This window comes from Perca fluviatilis, chromosome 3 (genome assembly GCF_010015445.1).
Source record: "Perca fluviatilis chromosome 3, GENO_Pfluv_1.0, whole genome shotgun sequence".
Lineage (NCBI taxonomy): Eukaryota > Metazoa > Chordata > Actinopteri > Perciformes > Percidae > Perca > Perca fluviatilis.
Window position 1 is genome coordinate 25,902,702 of NC_053114.1, and position 25,517 is coordinate 25,928,218.

The window sequence follows — 25,517 nt, forward strand, 5'->3', positions numbered from 1 at the left end:
GGTCGTTCCTGGTCATTTCAGGATTAGCTGACTGAAAGAGCTACGTGCCACAAACTCTGAGCCTGGTGTGACACAAATGACTTAGCCTGATTGAAGCCTGGCAGACCTGTGCTTTTTCAAATGACCGTGTAGAAGGAATATAACGTGGGACTTTATTTTAAAAAGATGTCAGAACCCAAAGATTATTGGGATTGCTGGAATCGTTAGGCAAAGTAGACAATGTTTACATTTGTCTTTTCATTTGGGATTGACCTAATTTAAACCTGCAGGCACAAATTCTTCACTATAGCTGCTACAGTATGAGCACATATTTTTAAGGGAAGCTGATATAAATTATCACCAAACTTGAACTACAGCCAAAACACAGCCATTCTTCGCTTTGGTGTTTCTTTACCCTAAATTGTAGGCTTAGGTGTAGTTTGGACCAGGTCCCATGTAAATTTGCATATAGACATTCTACAAGGAATATGAATTGATATTGTGTGCAGTGTTTGATGTGTATACTTTTCCTTTCTTTTGTTCACAGTGATCTAGTGGATTCACCTTTTTTAATTACGATTGTAAGATTATCTACGGCCTAAGCAGCCTTCACTGTTTGGACAGTAAGATCAGCACAAGATGGTTAAGGCTAGAAAGATGCTCAAGGTTGAAATATTGGCTTATGGTCATTTAGATATTATGTTCATTTAAGTCTGCAATAAATAGTTTTTAATGTTATAATAATATAGACTTGTGTTGGTTCTCATCTTCGCTAAAATTGCTGTTAAATGATGAAATATGCGGTTTTCATGCTACTGTAGCTACGTCTATTATTCAACAGGTACAACTGAGATTTCACATGTCTTCTCTGCTCTAGTGTGGCAATTTTCATCGGTTTCTTCATCAGGAGAACAATTGATCAAATATAATGGTGGTGTCATGATGATCCTTTCTGAATGCAGTAAGTGGTTAATGCAATGATGACACCTCCAGTTATAATGGCTGATATTGTGCAGTATGCTGTAGAGTACTCTCACATTGCCACCCCTTCCTCCACAGCGCTGCGGAGGAGGGTCTGGCTAGTCCACACAGCATTCCGGGATGGTAGAGAAACGTGCTCTGGTTTATTGGCATTACTTTAAACCAATCACAATTGTCTTGGGCGGTGCTAAGCGCCGGACAGAGCCACGGTGCCGCCGCAGAATTGCCTCGGAAAGGAACTTGTTTTGGTGGAACGTGTACGTTCAAAAGTTTTTTTTAGTTGTGCAACAGAAAACTCAGATTGGACAGATAGTCTAGCTAGCTGTCTGGATTTACCCTGCAGAGATCTGAGGAGCAGTTAACCGTAGTCCTCATAAGTCCACCAGAGTTTGAAATTAAAATGCAAAGAAACCGGAAGGTAATGGACATCCGGCCGAAAAGCGTGACATCTGCCAGAATATCCGGCGGCACCGGAGCATCATGCCCGTCATTCGGCATTTATAAGTGACAGGCTCTGCAGTCAAAATGAAAGTTATGTGACCTGGGTTCCACTTGTAGCTCATATTTTGTTATGAGGTAATGTATTAGTTTATGTGGAGTAAAAAAAATGGGAACAATGCAGTATGCTGTATTTAGAGCTCTATTTATTACTCAAGTTATGACTCCACCAGCATTTGTCTGTATTCAACAGTAAAATTATATAAAACCTTCCATGCTTACCTCTGATAATCTGATTTAAAATGTAACTCATTATTTGTGACCATGATGATGAAATATTGATCACTCTAACAGATAACACTGTATGACAAGGGTTCACAGCTCATTTCTAAATGAATGACTTGTCATGATGAAATGCATGAATTCATGTGCGGAATATCAATCATTCTTGTTGCGTAATATTAACAAATGATCAAGGTACGTGTAGGTTAAAACAATATTTTCTTAATGAGAGCTGGGAGAAAATTTGGTGATATCGGTGGATGTTTAACAAAATCAGGAAGCGTTGGAAGCATTGCAGGCACGACATGCATTCATTGATATCTCACCACATAACCTGCAATTGGCCTTCGTCAGTCTGTTTATCATTGCTATTACGAGTTGTCACAGGTTTTGGCTTTTCTCGCATGTGGCCTTTCCCATCTGCCACCTGTCATTGAAGAAATAGCTTCAGATGGCAGAACGCCCACCACAACCGGATGTTTTCACTTCATCGCACATACTCACCCCGCCTCCGCATCCATTCATGTTCATCATGTTGTCACTCCACTTTCACAGTACAGTACGCATATTTCTTTGACAAGTTTGTACAGCTTGTAAATGTAGACTCAGTTGCCTGCTTATTATTCGGTACACCTAGTGATAACTCCTGCAATAAATCCCACCTTCATGAAGGTTATAATCAGTTTTTGTTGAGGTGTTGATTAAACACATGAGCTGCAGTTTGTGTTGCTGTTGAACTGTATTTTATTATACAGAGAGATACTTTTGATATTAAGTCTACTTTTATTGGAAGTGTCACCAAAAAAAAACTCAATCTTGAAGTATGTTGATCTAATTGGCTGGCATTTTGGGGATGGCTATTTGTAGTCTCAGAAAATGTGCACACACAAAAGCCTTTTGACATAGTAAGTCCGCTCGTAGATAACCTTAAGTCTGGGTCACTTAATGAAGCATTTAAAACCAGGAAAACAAAGTAAGTAAGTTAGGCCTACATCATAATATTGCAGTATATAAAGCTATAGGTGATAGGTATCACATATGATATAATAATATTTGAGGGTTAAAAAAAGATGTATCAGCCAATGTTAATTTTAAACATAAAAATATAAACAAACGATCATAAGGATCTCTTATACAGTATTTGATTATTTAAGAATAATTGACCGGAGCAGGGCATTTTGCAGTTCAATAATAAAGGTGTCAGTGCTATGATAATTTATCAGCCGGGCTCTAATAATAATATTCATACCATGTAAAGATATTGCCGAGTTCAGTGACTTGATTGTTTATTAATATTAACGATAGAGTTGTGATCTATCATACACTGATCTGATTCTTGCATTAGATTATGAAGAGTATGCATCAATTAAGCATGAATGATATCGGCATACTTTATTGACCCCCTCAGGGAAATTGTTCAGTTGCAGTTGCTCACAGTCAAATTCAAGGTAAAAATAAGAGTAAGACAAGAGTGAGTCAATGAGTGTATAAAGTAACATAGCTACAGTGCAAGAAATAAAAGCATTAAGTATAATCAAAGTGAGGTTAGGTTAAAAAAGTAAGATTAGGTTAAAAAGTTTATGTTGCTAAAACCATTGATTGTACAAATGCTATTTTAGCGCGTGTGAACATGAATGTACTCCTATCATAAAGAGTATTAGGTCTAGTGTAATCTGTTAGTAATGGGTGGTGTCAAATAAGATAATATGTAGGGACATTTTACAGAGATGAGTCAGATTTTTGCCACAATGTTTTCATGTTGTTTATGGAATATCCTGCATTGTTAATGGCAATGCCCAGTTCTTCACTTGAGTTTGGATTTTATTTTCTGATTTGCTCCACATTATCTCACGAGAGACGCAAACGCTCAAAAGACTTGTCCCCTGATCTGTGTTGCTATGGAGTCCCTGGCAGCCTTCATGTAGGCTTGGCTGTAAACATTTCAGGGTTGTTGTACATGGTTTGCTGCAGGTGCCAGCCCCTTCACTGTTTCTTTTTTTCCTCCGCTGCTTGGAATTATCTCCAAATATACTGAGCTTAATTGTATCTTCCCCATCACTTTCTTTTAATCTTATTCCACCAAGTTCAATACATCTACCTTTTAAAACCGTAGCCTGAATTTTTCAACACATAAGTAGGTTAATCTATTGCTTCATTTCTGCTTGACAGGATTCCACATCATAATACCACTAACCTGTTGAACAAGTTGAAGTACAGAAAACAAGACGGGGAGAGTGGTAGGTAGAGTGGAGGAGGGGGACAGAAGGGGAGTTAAATCAGTCACTCAGCCAAAAAGCCAGTGCCACGCCCCAGGTGCCAGGGCTAGTAAGAGCAAGCAGCAGGAATGTGAGGGAAATGAATGGGAGTGTAAGTCCTGCCATTCACATGGTGAGTGCTTTCTTTTTTCACCTTTAGCCTGCACTACTTACCATATATAAACATATCACAAGGTATGGTGAGGGTATAAAGTGCAAAAATATATCTTTATGCAGGATTTCAGACTTGCAAACTTCGATTTTAAGTGTATGTGGTTTGTTTATTTATCCTTCTGTTTACATTGAACGTGAGTGGAAACTACATTTGTGAAACAGTTAATGAAGGTAGCCACTTTTTTAATTCAGTTGATATTCAGCAAAATTTATTAATAGCATGAGTGTGAGTGAGTCTGTCAGTGTGAATATTTTTGTTCAGGCTTTAATATGTTATTATAAATGATCACAAACGCACAGCAAATTAAAAGTCAGTGGTCTGCACAATATGACTGCAGTCTTAAGTTAAAATCAAAACATCACGTGGTGTGTGAGTTTGTACAGTTTCTTTCCCAGCTAACGAGGCTGACCTTTTTTAGTTTTCAAATATTCTCCTGTGTGAAAGGGACAGTGTTTTTTCAAGTGTAAATAAAGAATTGCACTCTGTCTGCAAATGAAGACACAAATATGCCACAAAATACAATTTTGTTTCAGTCTTTAAAAACGTCAAGGGACTGTGGAAACACTTTGAACAGGCTGGCCAGTGATTTGAGACCACTGCTCTGAGAGAAGAGTACATATTTTCTGTCTGTGCGGTTGGCAATCTGTTTACTGGAAGTGCTGCTGCTCACTCAGAGCACATGTTGCTGCATGTGCAGTCAGTCAGTGAGCCCCAAGAAGACTGTAGAGTTAAAGTGTAAATGCAGGGGCAGAGAAAGTGTTTTTGTGGAGGTGGTGGGGAGTGTTTGTGTGCATGTGTGTGTGTGTGTGTGTGTGTGTGTGTGTGTGTGTGTGTGTGTCTGCGATTATGTTTGGAGAACTTAGCAAATAACCAGCAAAACCACACTAGAATCCTGTACGTATGTGTGGTTCAGTGTGAGTTATACAAGTTTGCTGAGTCCAGATTTAAGCTCCCTTTCTGGGAACCAGCATTCCCTGCTCTTCTAAAGCGAGCTGTAAGAGACTGGAGGGCTTTGGGAATGAAGAGGCATGGGCTGGTTTCAGTATGTCCCAGGTTTGTCTATTGTACACAGCGAGTGGTAACAATGGGAGGGTTAAGTATCTGATATACACACCAAACCCTGGGACTCAGCTGCAAGTAATTAAAGCTGGCAGTTGGCAGAGAAGAGAGTCAGGCGACTGTAATGGCCGCTCTTAGTTCATACCATAATATTTGGATGATGAATCAGGCTGCTAGTAAAAGTGCTGTCATGCTGTTGACCCAAGGCTTTCTCCCCTCCGAATGTCCTGTTGGCCCTGAGGGAGGTACAGAGAGGAGAGAGAAAGGCTTTGTACGACCCTGCAGCCTGTTTGTAATGAGATGTGCTGTTGATTCGGTGTGCTACACTTTTGCTTTTACCTCAGTAGTCTCATCATTTTGTGCTGTTTTTTCCATTTTGTTTGGTCTTCCCCAATGTGACTCAGAGCCCAGAGTTACCATTTTAGACAGTCTTGTGAGAGGCCATCCATAATCCATAAAGAGAAGATGTAGCTTGGATATTAGCTTTCCACCTCTTTATTTAAGAAAGGTTTGTTAAGGTTAACAAAAATGTTACAAACTATTGATTATTTTCATCATCAATTGATGTGCTGATTCATCTTTGATTAATCGGTGGATCGTTTTGTTTTAAAAGGTGAGAAAAGACTCTCTGGTACCGCTGCATCAATTTTGGTCCTTTGTTTTTTTTGGTCCTTTTTTTTGAGTCCGACAATGTTACAGAAGCGCAATGCTAAATCAATGCAGCAACTACTTTTACCCAACTAGTAAATATGACATTTCAAATGAAGGGAAAGTCCTGATCCAAATCATCATCATAAAAAGGTCAATTCATATTTATTCCCACTCTGTCAAGTTTTTTTAATTTCTCTTTCTTTTCTGAGTCTATCAACAAACTAATTGTGCACTGGGCTTTTGTTTCTTATTTTAATTAATTCCACCATCTGTAGAGGACCGGGAACAGTGTAGGATGATTCTTTCATATGTGCAGCCGGCTGCAGAGAGAGTTTGGTAGTAATAAAGGCGTCAACCCATTTGGCATTAGAACTAAGGCTACATAGCTCCTTGTCATTTATAGGTTTGTTGCCACCACTGTGTAACACTGAGTATTTCTGAAAACAGCATGACTCAATACAACAGGGAGTCATGTCATTTTCATGTTTCATGTCTTCAACAAATTGGCCATTGAGCTCCAGTGTGAATCGTGGTCGTCATTTTACCAAAAACCCTGTTAATACGTCACCTTATCGTCCCTTTTATTTGCTCCCTCCTCTCTCAACAGAATCAGCGTATGACCTTCTTCCCAGAGAGCTACAGTTGCCTTCCTCCACTCATCAGAGTCCAAAAGTCATGAGTCAAAAGAGCGGCGGAGAGGCAGGGCCTCCCCCTTCAGCTGCTCTAGCATCAGGTAGGATCCTGCTTCTCTTAACTTTATTTCTCCTCTGCCAGCAGGACTGATCATGCCCCACCCCAAAAAAACACAACTTATGTAACAGTCTGTACCCATAGACAAATAAACTTCTGCTTATGAAAACTTAGAAAAGCCTGTCAGACAAACAGCCCCAAAAAAAAAAAAAACTCATTGGAGTTAAATCAGCTGAATATGCCATCTATCTGTCCCTGCTTGGGAAATATTTTGTCAGTGGGATTGTTGTTGTCAATACTTGTGATCTGCTGTACTATATGTTGTGGTCTCTTGCAGCAACAAAGTGTTGAAATGTGGGTCATTAAAATAGATTAATGGTTTAAACTGTACACAGAACCCAATAATGATGAGAAAGCCCAACAGAGCTCATTATTTAAAAAGTGTTGCATACTCAGCACAAAATACTTGGTTGTTTAAACTGCTTTTTTCACCTTTTTTTTTTTTTTTTTTTTTTTTTTTTTTTTTTTTTTTAGAGAATTAGGAAGCTTTGAGTGGCTGTAATCACCTTGTTGACCACTTTGCACTTCCAAGGTGGAGCTATTGTTCACAGAAGAAAATCCTATTGGCAGAGAAACTCAGAAGTCCAGAAATGAGATATTACAATACCACAATTTGAAGCTGTGGCCAATTTTTGTCCTTTTAAGAAATGAATAGCATCATGATCATTATGCTTGCAGTGTGTTCAGATGGAAAAGGGTCACTTTTAAAAGTTTGTTTGGTGCGTTAAAGATGAATCAGATGTTTTGTTGGATGTGTCATGATCACTCATTTAAACAGATCTTTTACCAGTCATTGGAAAAAGTTATACATTTCACTAAAATGAGCAGTTGAAATTTGTCAGGTTTTATGCTGACATTAAACATTGCAAAACAAGATGAGTGTACAGTGCATATACAACGGAGGACACATTTTGGTTTGTGTATAGGTTTGAAGTATATTTAAAGAGTCATATTTAGTTCTTAGAAATCCAACCCTACGCTTCTGTCAGAGACACTAATGCAGCATCACATTTCTTTGCTTTTCCTTTGATGCTGCACATTTTCATTGTGCATTCTCTTAATACATAGTGGTGTCCAAACACAAAACCTTTTTTGAACCACCCTCCCAATTGGCAAATAATTAAAGAGAAAATATGAACTGTTAGGGCAGTGATAAAAGAGTAAAGTGGATGTGATCTACTATTAAAAAGCACTGGAAAGTGGCCGGGTTGGCACAGTGGGTAGTGCAGGCGCACACGTACTTAGAGGTTTGTGCCTCAACGCAGAGGTTCAGGGTTCGAATCCGACCTGTGCCGATTTCCTGCATGTCTTCCCCCTCTCTCTCTCTCTCCTTTCTCACCTAGCTGTCCTGTCAAATAAAGGCGGAAAAGCCCCAAAAATAATCTTAAAAAAATAAATAAAAATAAGCACTGGAAGAAGTAGGGGAAAAAAGGGTCTACACCCTTCTCACTGGCTTTACATACATGCATAAATGGTTTCCTTTGTCATGCCAGGGTCAGATAATGTTTTAAAATATAGCATTTACTGTATATGGCTTTTTGAGTCAAGCACTATTTTCTTTAGTCCCAATCCATTTCTAAAAAAATCCCAAATGGCCATCAAAAGAACAGTTAAAAATAAAAATGACTTACATTTAGAGTGTGCTTCACTGTAGCTGTTTTGCTCTGCTCCTCATTGAAACATCAAGGCTTTACAGTGAGTTTCAGTAAATCCATGGACTTCAGTGCTCCATTAAAGCCACATGCAGCGCTCTGGCCTGGTGGAAAATGTGTCAGTAAGAGGAGTAAGGTGAAGTATAATTTACTTTACATGGAACTATAAGTTTAATTGAAAACTGCCAATAACATCATCCGGCTTTTTTTTTTCTTTGTTTATTTTTTGGTTTCAAAAAGATGTTTCTTCAAACAGATGTCACAGTGAACAAATTTTTTTATTGCAGTGTTTAGCAGTACAGTGTTATAATGATTTGTTTTTTATTTGCGGCACGGTTTTTGCTTTAAAATCTTTCATGTCGTGCATTGGGTATAAATGAGGGTAAACACTCATAATAACCCACCTATCAACACCTATTTGGTCATACATTTGGGTTGCTATTGTATGTTTTTGGTTTGTGATAATATAAGTCTTTGTGTTCTGGTACTTGCTCAAATCACAATACCTCCATTCTTTTTATGTGCCTTTTTCTTGTGTGTTTTGCAAGCTGAGTCACCAAACAATCCAGAATGTTAACAGCCATCTAACTCCTTTTTACTATCTGCAACTTAACCAGACTTTTCCCCATTCTTCATCTAGTTCGTTGTAACTATTTGAATGCTTTTAAAATTACAGTGTATGTCAGCATGCTGGAGCAACATTTTTTGACAAACAAAATACCCTGTGTCATTATTCTTTAAAAAACAAATCTGAATACTGTTCAGCTCTCATCGCTCATTCGCTGTCTCATTTTTATATTCCAGGAAGTTCCCTCTGAAGCAGGGAGTGTCTGCATATAAATGGTCTGCAGTTCTCTGCTTCATAGGTCAGAAGCTTGTTTATTTTGTCTCTGTGGCTACGTTCAGTCCCAACCAAATATACTTTTGTAGCAAGAGAAAATAAAAAATTGAAAGTAAAAGCTCCAATAATTGGCATGCATCATATTGTACATAGCACTATTTTGGACTTCCCTATCCATTTGTCCCACTTTTTTCAGTTGAACATGAACAAAATGCTAATAATAACAATGATAAATTATTTCAGTTTCTTTTTTTTAGTTGCAAGTTAGTTTATTCCCAAGCATTTTTTTAAATAAGGGGGACTGCTCACCTCATCTCTTCTTTGGCCCCTTTTTTTAGCCACACCTATACTGTGCTTCACATACTGTACATTTACACACACACACACACACACACACACACACACACACACACACACACACACACACACACACACACACACACACACACATACACACACACACACACTAAACAAAAGCAAAAAATAAACAATCATGAACAAATTTTGCTGCTTAAATCGGACTGCTAGCCAACACTGGTTGAGAGGCCTTTATTCACTGTCTAATTATTTGCACTGTAGATGCCATGTCCTCCTCTATGACCATGGAAGGCCCCCGAAGTGCTTTTCCCAACTCGTCCAGCCCCACCATGCATTCCAGTGCTTCAGCCAGTGCACAGAAACCAGTTCACAGCGCCAATGTTGACCTGGAGGACACCAGGAGTAGCAGAGTGGTTCCAGAGGTTGTCGGAGCAGAAGGTGGGAATGGTAAATGCAGCAGGGGCAGCAGTGAGCTAGGAGGAGGAAGAGGCATAACATCCCAGGAGGCCCAGCCACATCACCAGATGACCCCATCTAAGCGCCGCACCATACTGAACATCTCTCCACCTCCACAAGACCTATTTGATGACAGCCAGATGTCCTGCCAGGATGAAACATCCCTGGACTCAGAGCAGAGTAACAGCATCTGGATGGAAGACTCTCTCTCCAACTTCAGTATCATGAGCACCATCTCTTACAATGACAACACAGAGGTGCCACGGAAGTCCCGCAAACGTACCCCTCGGCAAAGGCCTGGTCCTAAGTCTGTGCCTGCAGGAGAAGCCAGTATGGACGTGTTTGATGCAGACAGTGCCAAAGGTCCACACTTTGTCCTGTCACAGCTAGGTCCGGACAACAAGACTGGATCAAAAGGAAGGTTTGTGCAACCCGTCGATGTAGTTAGTTTGAAATACAACTGAGATTGCCCTTTTAGACTGTAATGTCCATGTCATGCCCCTCTACACCTCATGAAGTTGTCAAAGGTTATGTGCAGATGGGTGAAGAATTAAAGGAATAAACAACATTAGGGGTCTTAAAGCTATGGTACGTAGTTTCTGTCGCCCCCATGACGAATTCTAAGTAATGACAACAACACTGTCCACATGATGCAAGCCATCGGTGGTTGTGCCCCACCCCCACCCCTCCCCCACCAGTTGCTAGTAGCTCAAGGAGGAAACAGTGGATTAAAAAACATGAGGGGCTCTTCAGAAGAAGTAATTATCTTGTAGTTTTTATGTCCTCTTCATCTCCAAAGTTGACCATTGCTGTTGTTCTTTCTCAGCGGTGATAAAACGCATCACTCGAGCTTCTCTGCGCAGAAGTCGCACCATTTTGTAAACACAGCCATACTGAGAAATACAGAGAGAGTTTTGTGGAGCGGATAGGCTTAATTAGCTTTGTAACAACTCATTTGGCAATGGCTTGAATGTAACGGACGTTCATTAATATAAAATAGTTGGAGACAAAGTACACACAAATTACAAGATAATTACCTCTTCTGAAGAGTCCATCATGTTTTTCAATCCTCCGTGTTAGCAACTGCGTGGAAAAGGGGTGGGGGTGTGATCACCGAAGGCTTGCGTCATGTTGATGCTCTGACAGTGTTGTTGTCGCTACTTAAAATTCCTCATGGGGGAGACAGAAACTACGCACAATGGCTTTCAGGTAAAATGTTACCTTCACCACAAGCTTTTAAGATCAAAGTCTCTGAAGCTCTACTGGAGGGATGAACACCATTCTTCCAAAAGATATTTGTGAGCTGCAACCATTAGTCGATTGACAGAAAATTAATCCCCAACTATTTTAATAATCAATTCATCGTTTCAGTGATTTTTCAAAGAAAAATGCCATTTTCTGTTTCCAGCTTCTCATATGTGAGGATATGCTGTCAGTCAGATGAATATATTTAGGTTGTGGACTTGCAAGTTGAAGGCATCCCTGCGAGCTCTAAGAAATTGTGAATGTCATTTTTGTATTCCCAAAACGATGAATCCATTAATCAAGAAAATAATTTGCAGATTAATCGATAATTGACTTAGCGTTTTGATGACGGTAGTGGAGAGCGTTGTCTAACACAATGCTCAAAAATCTCCAATTTGTGTTCAATTAGAATCAGATCTGGTGACTGTATGATAGCATATGATTCTCATCATTTTCAGCATGTTATTTTTCTTCACTCATTTACTCAAGTTTTTCCTGTAATCTTTCACCCATCAGTGACCAAAGAAAACAATGATTCCACTTAATGTAGGAAGTTGTTGACTGAGTAGTTAATTGACTTTTTATTAGTTTAATATTCTCCAGGTGGTAGTGGCACAGTTCAACGCTTAAGTAGGTACTTCATTCTGTGTTACTATTGTCTGAAAGGCCCTTGTGGATAATCTCATACAGCTCTCATCCTGACTGTCAGAATAGGTAGTATCAGGAAATCACACAGCACAACAGATAGAAATCTTCCACAAACTACTCTGGCTCTAAATTTCCCACCACGCTTTGACTGAAGAAGAGCGGTTAGATCAGAGAGAAGGCAGGGCAGGATACTGAAGTACAAACAATGGTCAGCCACAGTGAATCACAGAGCCTCTCTCAGAGACCTAGGATAAGCAGAGCAGATTAAATAAACAGATAACTCTGAATGCTTTAAGAGCTGTGGATAGAATATGCTTGGTTGATGGAGGGCCTGTTAACTCGGTTTTGCTCAGAGCATCGTAGGGGGGGAGGGCTCTGAACAAATACGGACAGGGTCCATAATCCGTTAAAGCAAGTTCCACATATATTTTGGAATATGCCAGTTAGGTTGCACCAACTGAAATAATATTGCTATAAAATGTTAGCATTAGAAGTAATCTACTGGTGTCTTTGTCAAACCGGTGTTTGTTGCAGCTCTGATGATCCTCAGAAAACTAACCAGAAAGGAGGAACTCTATCGATGCAATACCCACAGAAGAGTGAGGGGAAGGAGGTGAAGATCCTCGTCCAGCCTGAGACTCAGCACCGAGCCCGCTATCTGACTGAAGGCAGCAGAGGGTCAGTGAAGGACCGCACTCAGCAGGGCTTCCCTACTGTAAAGGTGACTGTTAAATCCCTGACAACCTCCATAACTAACTCTGTGGTCACTGTTTTGACTTTTCTGCCATAGCGTGCCTTTGAGGTTAAGTTAATGATTAGGTGATTGCCAGAGGCTTGTGTGTGTGTGTGTGTGTGTGTGTGTGTGTGTGTGTGTGTGTGTGTGTGTGTGTGTGTGTGTGTGTGTGTGTGTGTGTTTTTTTTTTTGTGTGTGTGTGTGTGTGTGTGTGTGTGTGTGTGTGTGTGTGTGTGTGTGTGTGTGTGTGTGTGTGGTTTGCTATGTTTTGGGGCAAAAAACAAAAGTAAAATATGTTCAAAGTGGAAGAGTTAAGATTACACTATGTCAAAAAGTGGAAAGAGTATTTTTCTGCAGAGACATATGCTCTGTAGGGATGCCCCAATCGAGTTTTTATCCCCCATGTTTTATAGTGTTTTGTATGATGTATGTGGAGAGGGGGGTGTCATTGTGGATCTGTTGTGTCAGAAAGGTTTAGATTGGATTCAAACAGCCCCTCTTCATCCCCAGCATGAATTAAATACTTAATGTTTATTACTTATTGAGTTGGTGTGAGGTGAATCTGGAAAAGTTGTATGACAATCTGCCCACTTATATTTTGATACTTCTAGAGAGTTAGGAGACAGACTAGATACACCGTCTATTGTTTGATCATTAACGTGGTCAGTTTGTTGTAGCCTAAGAGGTGATCTGGAAATGAATGTGAGCACAGAGCACTGTCAGTTCTGCTGGATCAGTCACCGTTTGTACTGTCCACGCTTGTGAAGAGCAGGTGGACCCAGACACAAGTAACGGGCATTGAAGTCAGAAACAGTAGGTAACAGCTGAAGATAACATACACAGGCTGGCGTTTAAAAGGCTGACTAGATTGCACAAGATGGTCTGATAGGCTTAATTGCTTGATGAGAAGATGCCAGAATGAACTTGGGCTACACTCTGAGGGCATCTGCTGGACAGGTAGGGAAGCATCTTTTTATAAAATGTGTTTTAAAATGCATATACTGCTTGTCTTTTGTTTTTACGTACACAGCTGGAGGGAGTAAATGAGCCAGTGGTTTTGCAGGTGTTTGTGGGCAACGACACTGGGCGTGTTAAGCCTCATGGTTTTTACCAAGCTTGCAGGGTGACCGGCCGCAACACCACAGCCTGCAAAGAGGTGGACATAGATGGCACAACTGTCATCGAGGTGTACCTTGATCCAAGCACCAACATGACACTAGCGTATGTACTTTTCTTAAGATTGAAATTGGGTTGTTTTTGTGGTAAATATTACTCCAATGAAGAATTTCATTTTATTATATTAAACAAACAAAGCAAGTGTTGCTTTTATGTGCCCAGTTGTACTTCACAGTCAATTCAAACCAATTGCTTAATAAAGCGATTGCATAATGGATTAATACTTTACTTTGATCCCTTTAGGGCAATCAGTTTTTTGTAATGACACACTGAAGTATCTAGTGTTGTAAAGAGCTGCTAGTTTAGCAAACAATGTAAAGTTGTTGTTCAAAAAGTTTTCCAGGTTAACGTCGTCTCTCTGTGCAGGGTGGACTGTGTTGGGATCTTGAAGCTCCGTAATGCCGATGTCGAGGCTCGCATCGGTGTGGCTGGATCGAAGAAGAAGAGCACACGCGCTCGGCTGGTGTTTCGGGTAAACATCCCCCGTCCAGATGGATCAGTGCTCACACTACAGACTCCATCATCTCCAATCCTGTGTAGTAAGTCAGTCTCCTCCTGTTTGTCTCTGTGGAAATGCTTTTATAAATGCAGACATTCTGGTATATTATTTCACTATATTAAACCAGTTTCACTAGAATTAAAAGAAGTAAAACCGACAGCTGGCCTGTAATTTACATAGTCAAACATTTCCAGTATAAGCTGAGCTATAATTTACTAAGTTAATAATTACTATTATGAACTGAGCTATCATTTACATAGTTAATAATTACCATTATAAACTGAGCTATTTTGTCCTCTTTTAACAGGAGAGGTCCTGTTTCTGAAGTTTAATCTAGCCTGAGGTCAGGAGACTGTTGTCTTTGTATGTCGACTTTTGGAGTGTGTAAAGAGCCCTTCAGATTCAAGTGTTATTTAATAATGCGCACAGTATAAGGGTGTGGTTGGTTTCATAAACAGGATAGAATCTTAGGTCTATAAGAAAGTTTCTGTGTAAGTGGATTTGGGAGAACTACTTTGAGAGGGACAGGGGAGAAAGAGAAGGAAAGGACAAAACAATAGAGCTGTGTGGACTTTTATTGCACACAGATAGCATGCAATCCAGGGAAATAACTTTCCAAGGAATCCCCTTGGCATTTGTAGAGAGTAGTGAAAACTTTGTGAAATGTGACACGGGCTGGTTTTGATCTTCAGGTTGTTCAGAGCTCTTATTGCCATTTTGGAGGCTTGTGAGAAATAGCCAGTATTAGCTTTGCATGACAACATCACATCTTTGTTCAGGGTACCTGCAGGCCTTGAAAAGACTTAAAAAGCATTACATTTGGGTTCCTAAAAAAAAAAAGGACTTAGAAAGTATAAAAAAGTCCTGAATTGCATTCACAAAAGTCTAAGTTACCTTTGCCAAGGAGGTTATGTTTGTGCGTCTGTCTGTCAGATTATGGAAAAACTATTTAATTTTTATGAAACTTGGTGAAAGGGTGTAGTTGGGCCAAGGTAGAACTAATTCGTTTTTTGGAGCGGATCAGAATCACGGGGCAGATACACAAATTATTGAAAGTGAAAAATAATTTTTCACTTTCGCGAACATTGCAAGGTCTGTGATCTTCGACTGCCCTATTAGTTATAAAATGTTATGTATCAAATTGCAGGCTGTGGGGAGACAAAATAATATAATATAAACTACAAGTGGGATCGTCGCAACAGTGGATTATTGTGCTGTTTAATCCTTTTTTGTGGAGTTTTAGTGTGATTTTATAAATACCATATCCAGCACAAACCTGTAGTTTAACCATTTAGCATAAAATAAATTACTTTGAGGCTTTATAGACATCATCAAATTTGGGTGAAAATAAGTTTAAACCAATCTGCTTCTTTTGTTTCTTTTCTGGGTATTTTTTGGTGAAAAAAATCAATAAATGTGATCTTTATTAAAACTGTGTATATCTGCTCTGTTTACAGCTCAGCCTGCAGGAGTGCCTGAAATCCTGAAGAAGTCACTACACAGCTGTTCAGTGAGGGGTGGAGAAGAGGTCTTTATCATTGGCAAAAACTTTCTTAAAGACACCAAAGTTATATTTCAGGAGAATGTCTCTGGTGAGGTTTTTTTTATTTATTTTTTTATTTGATTGTCCACAGATATTTTGGGTTCATGCGTTATAATGTTTCTCCAGTTAACATGCTGCATCTTTTGTCTGTTCCAGATGATAAATCGTGGAAGGCGGAGGCTGAAATTGACAAAGAGCTGTTTCACCAGGTAAAATATGATTGCTCTTGTGTTATTTTTGTACTGAATGATTAATGCCAGTTACTAATCAGCTAAGTAGATAGAAGCAGCCGTTTCAGATTTGTATGGGGCTTTAGATGTAATCATCTTAAATGGCTGCTGGTTCAAAGGTTTGAGTAGTCTCATTGTGTTCTGACCTAATTACACTCATACTGAGTGTGTCTCAACAGTCCCGTTGAAACCTTTGCCCTTGTAAACAAAATGGTCATTAGTAGATGAGTTGATGAATCTCCAGCTAATAGAAAAAGGTTCTTGTGTTGAACTCACTGGATTTGGGTTTTTGTTAAGGGTACGCTGTGGAGTTAGTTTTCTTGCAAACAAGCAAAGTTTTGTTTACGTTTATTGTTTCTGACTGAAATGAATGGTGTGTATCTGCAAGGCCTAGCAAACATGCATTTCCTAACTCAAAAATTACATTTTTAGTGTGTTTTGAAACCAGCACTGTTTAAGTTGGCTGGTGGTCTTCTTTTCTGCTCTTTTTTGAGGCATTTTATGAAGCTTTACTGCCACCAGCTGTTGATAGGTGGAATTTAAACTTAATTGAGGCATGCAGCTATTGCCTATTAATATTAACTACATTATCAGCTTAACTAATGAACATTTTAAGATCCAGATGTGTAAAAAAAAAAAAGTGAGCGTGTTTCATGCTCAAACCTTAGAAACGAAGTGATGATGACCTGCTCATCGAAATATTGCTCCTCAATATTAATTCACTGTATTCTAATCAACTTCAGACTAGATTTCTCAGATTAGATACGTGCATTTAAACCTACTGTAGTATTCATTCTTTTTTAAATGATCACCCCCACAGAATCACTTGATAGTGAAGGTTCCTCCGTACCAGAACCAAGCCATCACCTCTTCAGTGTGTGTGGGAATCTATGTGGTGACGAATGCTGGGAGATCCCATGATGTTCAGCCTTTTACCTACACACCAGATTCAGGTTTGTTTCAGTTAATTTCAGTTTGTTTAATATATCATAAGATTCTCTTCATCTCTCTCCCTTTTTTTTACCTTTGATTCCGAGGTCATTATTTACTAAGTACTTTTTAGATTTACTGGCTGACACCACAGCTGGCTCACTCAGTTTTGCAACTTGAGAACACCACCGCCTAGAGTTTAGTTGGATCAGAGCAAGTATTAGCAATCATTAGCAATTTCTTACAAGAGCACTATACCCAGCCTATTTCTAAACACAGGAATCCAGGGTCATTCACATTCATGGCCTCTCTTTCATCAGCACTTTTTTGTCATTGTAAATCCTTAATGCGCCTTGATACAAAACTTTAAAAGATGTGATCATCAAAGTAACTAAACTGTTACTGTGCTTTATGTTTACATTGATGTTCTAATGTTGTGGGCTCATAGAGATACAAATCTGTTGATTTTTTTGCCCTTGTAGCAAAAACTGATGTTCCTGTGAAGAAAGAGGCGCCTTCTCCAGTGAAGACTTGCTCATTTGAAGAACAAATTAAAGGTTATTATACTATATATACTGTACATTTTAGCTCACTTCTCTGTATATCTGAATACGAATAAGAGTTAATGTATTACTTGGTCTTGCTTCTACAGTTCTAGATGCTGCCTTGATGCCTTCCATGTTGCCTTTAGTGAAGAGAGAAGATGTCACTCCGATGGAGGTCACCAGTAACCTCCAATCTTCTGGTGTATTTAAGGTGATATATTGATCTGTAACCTCAGGCCTCATTATTTAACTTTTACATAGTGAAAACCACTGGATTGAAGTCATTTGATATTTCAAATTACATAATTGTTCAGTAAAATTCAATTTAGCTCATATAATACAATAAAACTGTCAACAAAATCTAAATAAAGTACATCTTTGACCTTTTGTTTTGTGTTTTCAGCAGACTGGTGACCTGTGTCCAGCCCAGCAGAACCCAGACATGACTGCAGGACATCTAAATGAAAACAGACCATTCTCCAACAACCTGTCTCAGGCTGCAGGTGACCCTGACAAAGGCCAGGCACCTGTTTTTCTCAACACAGAGCCCTTAAGCACTATCCAGAAGCAGGACATGGCAGCCGCCAGCTCTTTCTCGGTGCCTGCTGACTCACTGCTCCAGCAGGGATCACAGCAGTTCCTTCTGGAGCCTAGGGAAGGCCTCGGACAGGAGAGGCCCGGCAGTGGCTCTGGAGCTGTGGGGAGGCTGTGTGGAGAACCTGCGCCACAACAGCAGCAATTGCCGCTGTTCCCCCCAGATGAAGTAGCCCAGCTGGAGGAGGCAGTGAGGCAACTTAAAGCCAAAGGGTTCTGTAACTTACCACTTCAGTCTGACAACTCAATGGCCAAACACCAGCAACAACACATGCAGCACCAACAACAGATCCAAAAACAGCAAATTCAGCAGCAACACATTCAGCAACAACAGCTGCAACAGCAGCAGCAACAGCAGCAGGTTTTGGAGAATTTACAGCAGCAGCTGTTTCAGTCACAGATTCAAATGCAGTGTGGCATGTTTCAGGATGCCCCTCAGGCCAAGAACGCAGAGCAGGGCTCATCACAAGGAGTGGTGCCAAACCAGGGGACTCTTTTCCAACAGGCCCAACAGCAGCAGCAGCATCAACAACAGCAGCAGCAACAAGCAGCTCTATTTCAGCAGGCGAGTGATCTGCTCTCTATTCAGACCAACTTCCTCCAGCAGACCCCCTCACACCCTTCACCACCCATGTTCCACAATCCCAGTTCTTTGGCTGAAACACAAGATCCACAAGGTGGGTTGTTTCAGGAAGCCTCTCAGGAGCAGGTCCAGGCTGCTCTCTTCCAAAATACCATGACAGTACTACAGTCTCCGGACCAACGGCCCTCAACCCCGGGACTTTTCCTCCCTCAGTCATCCCTCCCCTCTCAGCTCACAACCAGTAGTGCTCAGCAACAACAGCAACAACAACAACAACAACAGCAGCAGCAGCAGCAGCAGCTGGCCTTCCTTAGTGCTCTACAAACACCTGCCCCTGAACCACAGTCAGTATTTCAGGCTCAGACACAGCTGTCCCCCATCCAACAAAGAAGCCCCATGGAGCAGCAGCAGCCCTCCCAGCCTCAGCCCCACACACAGCCGGCCCAGCAGGCTTCCCTGTTTCAGAACATCTCCCCACATCCATCTGCCAACACACTCTCTCCAGGCCAGCAGCAGCAACAGCAGGCTGGCCTTCTGTTCTGCAACAACCCCCTGTCCACTCCGGATCAGGCCTCCAACCTCCTGTTCAGCAGCCAGGGCCAGATGCCACCGCTGACCAGCAGCAGTCTAGTTTCCCAAGAGCCCCAAAACCCGTCTCTGCTCTTTTCCCAGGCCAGCATGGTGACAGTAAACCAGCAGGATCGCTCTGAGCCCATGGCCTTAGGGAACCCCACCGATCAACAACAGCAAGTCATGTTTCAGGAGCAACAGCCAATGCAGCTGGGCAGCAGCTCAAACAACCGGCAGGAGCAGCCTGTGGGCCTCTTTATGCCTCAGTCTAACATGGCCTCCCTGCAGGGGGGGCTGGCAGCTCAGGAGCTCGCACAGTCAGCCATGTTTGTCTCTCAGAACGGCGTGGCAAACCACCAGACGACCACCTCCTCTCCTGTTCAACAGCCAGGGACTCTGTTTCAGACCGCTGTCAGTGGGAGCATTAATCAGCCCAGTCAGCCTCAACAACCTGGCCTCTTCCTTTTTGGGATTGAGAACGGTAAGAAATTGATTACTCAGGTGCACACCGTTGAACCGTTTGAGGTAGTGTTAAAGGAATATGCCACCGTTTGTTGAAATATGGCTTATCACGGTCTACCCTGGCTGTAGATAGGTGGGCCAACGCAGGATAGCAGAGTTGTCAAATGGGAAAGTAAATGAGGAACTACGCGGGAAATCTAGGTACAACCTTTAAAAAAAAGAAATCCCCTTTTTAATTCCCAAAAAACATGAATTTCTCAATGTCATAATTGATTTGGATATTTATTTATTTTGGCAATAAAATTATTAAAATTATCATCAAAAGGTCCATTGACTTTCTGAAGCTTTCAGCAACATCTTGTGGCCTTCCTCAGTGAATGGAGTTGCTCAGTTGTCATGGAGATAATAATATATTATATATATAATATCTGAGTTCTCTTATTTAGTCCATTTAATCTGATCCATATAAATAAGTTTATTAGTTAGTAATTCATTGCTAATTATTTGTAATTGTAACTTAATTGCTTGATAACCATGTCAATGGCCAAGAATTCACTGTAATATTATTATTGTCTTTGAGTGGACCCATATAGTGATATCTTAAGACACTATCCATTGTTAAAACTGATAACCACGTAAACGTTTTAAACAAGAGGTATAAAACATAATATAAGACATACTGTGAGTTGAAAATAAATACTTATAATTGTGTTAAGTTTAGCCGTAGTCTTTAAATTCATCTACAGTAGTCTTAGGCTAATTTTCGTTCCATTTAATTTCAATGCACTTGAAATAAATGTACTCATATTTTACCCAACTGAACTACAGTTGAACATGAAAGTATGTGTGCATATGAAAAGTGCAAAGAAATGGCTATTGAATATTATAATGATATTAGACTTGCAGAGGTTTTTAAACTCATTCTGTTGCTTCCTTGCAGAATGTGGCCAGCTGATGAACACTCCTGGAAACACGCTGTCGGATCAGATTATTGCCATCAGCCAATCTGGTCAGAACCAAAGAGAGAGTGATGCACACATCCAGTCCCTGCTCAGCCAGTCCCTGTCTCAGTCTGGGCCTGTGCAGAACAGCATGAGTGCCTCTCAAAATATGGAGAAAATTGATGACCTGCTGGTCAGTCTGCAGGACTCAGGCAGCAACTTAACCCGTTCATACTAACTTTTATGCAGGTTCACGGATTGTCTTTTATTTTTAACAGGTGGAATAATTGTAAAATGTAGACAAAAAAGTCTAAATATTGTCTGTTAATAAGCCCATGCAGCAAAAGATTTGTAAATTTGTCTCGCATCATGAAGTTTGAGACAACATAAGTCTCTTCCTCCTCATGAATATTCTCCAGAGTTGCATGGATGATATCTGTTATCTCGTTATTAAGGACAAACTTGACAAATTAATATCCAGACAGTGAACCAGGAATTTGATTTGGAATTTCTTGGCTGAGTGGGCTGGCCGAGAAAGCGAATGTCTCCTTTTAACTTTATGACTGACTGACTCCCCATTGTAACAAACGTGCAAAATTAGATAGGCTCCAGGCAAGAACAGATAACTTGTCATTACTGTTCTTTGAGAAAAGCAGCATTTGGTGCTTTCCTTCAACTTTTCCTCTGAAAGAACAGTAGCTTAGTGGTCTTGTTACTCATTAACTTGTGAAGTTGTGTGTGCATCTGTAGATATATAGTCAGTGATTTTATCTGCAGCGTCTTTCGGTTCTCGTGGTGTTTTCTAAAGTGTTCTCCAGAGTGTTTAGTGGTTTCCATGAATCGTGTTCCCTTTAATATTCTTTTGCATTTTTGTTGCGTGGAAGGCGGAGTGTGCGGTGTAGCAGGAAGGTTTAGAGAAACTGCGGTATGTATGGTTGAAGACATCCAAGATGTGGAAGGTAGCCGCTGTTGACGTGGTTTAAAATTATTTTCACCCAACAGTGCAGGAAGTGTATTGAAAGAAAGTTAGCGGGTTAAAGATGAGGCAGAGAAATGAGAGGTAGAAGAAAAGTAGGAAAATCTGATGTGTAGTCACAAACAAGCGTCTTTATTCTATATGTGCTGATTATATAAATGTTGTAGCAGCCAGTAATATACATATATTCACTCAAGCTGTCTCTGGAAGCCCACAAAGTATATTTTAATTAATAATATGTCATAGAAGGAAACAGTGCTCAGTAGGTGTATTACTAATGTAATGTAATTAGTAATGTGGCATTTTGTTGCCTGGCTAAATTAGATCGAGTCTTGTCTAGACCTGTTTGGTGCAGTAATACCTGTAAAAGAATATTTTAGCTGTCGGTGTGGCAGTGCAGTGAAGATGGTCACCTCCAGCTGTGAAACATATCTTTCAGTACAAGATACTTTAACATCTCCACCACAGTGTACAGATAGCACTTTATGATATCAGTAAGCAAACATGTTCCGGCTAACATTTAGTCTGTATTCATCAAATCCAAACTATGTCAGTTTGGTACTTTTTTTTTTTTTTTTAAATAACAGATTCTCCTTTTAATTCATTAAAGGGGTGAATCTTTTAAGAAAGTGTGGCGGTAGAAAAATAACAAATATTGGCGAAGGCTTTTACATTCAGCACTTTATGATGCTGTTCTTTGTGACCACTTTACTCATCGAGGGTACAGTACAGTCCCACAAGAGGTGGTGGGTTGTTTGTTCAGCCGCCTCTTTCTCATTGTTTACAGTGAAGAAGATACTCTTTTTTTTTTTTTTTTTTTTTTAAACATTCTGTTACAACTATCAACTATTCATTCCCAAAACCTAATACATTATTTATTCCTGAAAACCAGCTAAGAAATCTGGAGAAATGAGTTAGCTAGTTAAATCGAGACGATCGAGTCGTTTTTATTCAGTTGATATCATTTCAGTTGACATATACCTCTTATTCAAACACATCTACAGTAGAGGGAGTAGAATGTAATGTTATTATTATTATGATTATTATGTGTTTTAGTGTCATAATTCTGCGTCAGGCACGCATGAAGTGGAATAGTATTCTTAAACAAGCTAGAGAAAAGCCTTTTTTGTTTTTACCAGTTTTAGTAATGTTATGGATTTAGTGAATGTTGAGGAGAAGCAACTGTTTGCTGGCTCAACTGTACACAACATTATACATCTCATCCAGCAGTTGGCTAGTGGCCTCAGGACCAAAGTTTGACTCAAATCTTGCTTTGCATAAATCCTGATGACAGGCCAGTTTTATGGCTCATAAGCTTTTATTTCCTTTTTTTAAAAGAAACATAGATGATTTCATTATAACGATGCCCTGCTGCCACATTTTTCTTTCTTTTCGGTTGTTGTGAATTTTTTTTTTGGCAAAAAACTGTATTTGTGTCATGTTTAGTTTTACTGTAAGTGTAAGCATGAACAAGGGGCTGGTCTCTGATGATGACAGAATTAGCTCCCGTTTTATGCCTCAGTCGTTGTTCTTGATTTGTTTATTAGAAACACAAAACAGCTTTACATTTTATACACTTTTAAGTCAGAAACAGCTATTATTTTATGATGGAGATTATGTTAACTTGGCTAATGTGATTTCAGTCACTACGGCGTGTCAGTTTGAGTGGTTGTGAGTGTTTTTTAAAGGGACCCTACTCCTGAAGGAAACCTGACTTTGGAGAAAAGAGCTACCTGGGATTGGCTTTCTTCAAATTGTGAAATAGAAGAACTAAAATTTCCAGTGTTGAGTATTTATGATTTTATTTGTTTTTGTTTATTTTAAGTTTAGATTTTTTTTTTTTTTTTTTTTCTGTGTAGTACATGTGCCTCTCTTCGGAGAAGCATATTTAATTTATTTGTGTGTTGTTTATTATCTAAATAGTTTCACGTAATCAGCTATGTTCAGATATATTCTAACTAGATTGATGACAGCAATGTGATCTGGCGCCCCCCCACACCTGCTGATACTAGCACCTTGTGATGATGGTGGTGATGCCTTTAAAAGAGACCGTAAAGTGATTTGTACACTATGAATATTATGCGCATTGCTGTGCACAGTTAGTGTTTTGTTATAATATAAGCCTGCATGTACATATCATGTGGTTGTTCAAGGCTAATAATTGAATTGCTGGCCCTGTATTCCTTTTTTACCAAATAGTTGAACATTCAAACAGCTTTTAATTAAAAATTAGAAATCCTTCAAAGCAGGGCCAACAAATGTCAGTGTTTTTACTATAAATATATAGAACTGAATGTGATTATACAGCATGGCTGTAAATGTGTCACTTGGATCCAAAATGCTCTTTTATACACATACTGGGGAGGTAATTACTTTTTTTGAAATTACAGTTTCCTCATTTGTGTGTTTCCAATGTAACTGGAGATCAGAAATATGTAAAAGCGTGACTCATTATACAGTCACTACTAACTGTATGGAAAAGGTTCTCATATTTCCTACAGACTACAGACTCTAACTGTCTCTATTTCTTGCAATAGAACAAGTGGTTTTCTTTTAATATTACCCATTAATTTAATGTCAACAAATTAAATCTGCTGTCACAGGTGTTATTTTTGTTCCTAAAATGTCACTTTAGACACCAATAGAAAATGTACATGTGCCTCGAGGAGATGTTGTAGTAGCGACCAGATGGATGTTTTACCATTGTTGCCTGTTGAATACCCCTGGTTCTGCCAGTGATGATTAGTCCTCATTAACTAGAATGTTTTAAGCCAAAAGACTTTAAATGTACTTTAAATGCTCAACAACAGTGACCAGATAAATGTGGTTGTGTTTGATAAATGTGTTGTGCAATTTCTGTCATGCATCTAACTAGTTTGTACTGAAGTATCCATTGCATTTATGTTATACAACGTAGATGCAGACACATTTTCCCTGAAACTGCTATGCAGCTAATATACTGTAAATGTAGATCTGTTAGTTTTTGAATATATATTTTTCTAAACAGCATAAAGTAGAAACCAAAGTAGATGTTCTTTCTATTATTTATGTTGCTTGTTGAAATATTTTCTGATGCTTTGAGTGCCGCCTGAAACCGATTTTTAATCTTTTAATCAGTTTTTAAAAAAATGCAAATTTCTCAATGCATGCTAGAACAGTTTTGTCCTATACTGTAATTTTAGAGCAATTACAAATTCTGCAAAACATACATTTTCATGTAATTTGTTCTAAGTCTGGTATTATTATTTTCCTAAATCCATTCTCAACATTTCTGTTACATCTTTAACTGTCACTCTTTTAGTAAACCGCATATTTTTAGTCCTGGAAACAGCAAGGGGGAATGTTTTCATATATATTTTTTCTAACCATGTGAACAACTGTCAAATTATTACCCTTTGGGGAGAGGGACCTTTCTTCATATTTTGCTTTTTTTGGGGATTTTTTCAATCTTTTGCAATTCCGTTTCTGTAAACTTGCTGCTATCTATATTAAACATATATACTTTAAATGTTAGGCCAGTTTGAGTTTTTTTTCCACATATTTTTATTCTAAGTTACTGCAGAAGAATACTGTGCTGCGGGATGAGCCATGGCTGGAGGCATTATGTTTTGGGGTTGTCTGTCCATCCCATTCTTCCGAACACTATTTATCTCAGGACCCCGTGGAGGGAATTTCTTCAAATTTGGCACACAGGATAAAATGATGAAGCAATGACATTTTATATCCAAAATGTCAAAGGTCGACTTCACTGTGACATCATTTTGTTCTGCAAAAACACTTCTCTGGCCATTATACAACGCCATAACTCAGGAAGAGAAGGGGAGACATTTGGTCACATACTGAATTGGTGACACTAATCTTGGCTGCCCACCTTGAAACTGTGGTGATTGTTTAGATCTTCTGTGCTGCCAGGTTGAAGATGTGTGTGAAACATCCATGTTCTGCCAAAAAATACACTTGATACCTTTTTATTAAGTTGCTTCCAAATCTACATACATAAATTCT

The 25,517-nt window shown here is 39.5% G+C and overlaps 1 protein-coding gene across 3 annotated transcripts in view; it reads left to right on the forward strand.

Annotated features, from left to right (window-relative positions):
* nfat5b (nuclear factor of activated T cells 5b) overlaps positions 1 to 25,025 on the forward strand; it is a 44,273-nt gene extending 19,248 nt beyond the window's left edge. Inside the window, exons 1-13 of one of the 3 annotated variants that reach the window (XM_039794426.1) lie at positions 6,467 to 6,553; positions 9,027 to 9,088; positions 9,643 to 10,258; positions 12,265 to 12,451; positions 13,494 to 13,684; positions 14,006 to 14,178; positions 15,596 to 15,730; positions 15,838 to 15,890; positions 16,732 to 16,864; positions 17,324 to 17,398; positions 17,494 to 17,597; positions 17,790 to 19,614; positions 20,536 to 25,025. In XM_039794426.1, coding sequence (XP_039650360.1) covers positions 9,648 to 10,258; positions 12,265 to 12,451; positions 13,494 to 13,684; positions 14,006 to 14,178; positions 15,596 to 15,730; positions 15,838 to 15,890; positions 16,732 to 16,864; positions 17,324 to 17,398; positions 17,494 to 17,597; positions 17,790 to 19,614; positions 20,536 to 20,774 — 3,726 coding nt within the window. In that variant the 5' untranslated portion in view covers positions 6,467 to 6,553; positions 9,027 to 9,088; positions 9,643 to 9,647 and the 3' untranslated portion in view covers positions 20,775 to 25,025. Of the gene's footprint in view, positions 1 to 6,427; positions 6,554 to 9,026; positions 9,089 to 9,642; positions 10,259 to 12,264; positions 12,452 to 13,493; positions 13,685 to 14,005; positions 14,179 to 15,595; positions 15,731 to 15,837; positions 15,891 to 16,731; positions 16,865 to 17,323; positions 17,399 to 17,493; positions 17,598 to 17,789; positions 19,615 to 20,535 lie in introns of those variants that run through there. The other 2 variants (XM_039794423.1, XM_039794425.1) reach the window with 2 other exon arrangements.
* The last annotated feature ends 492 nt before the right edge of the window (positions 25,026 to 25,517 follow it).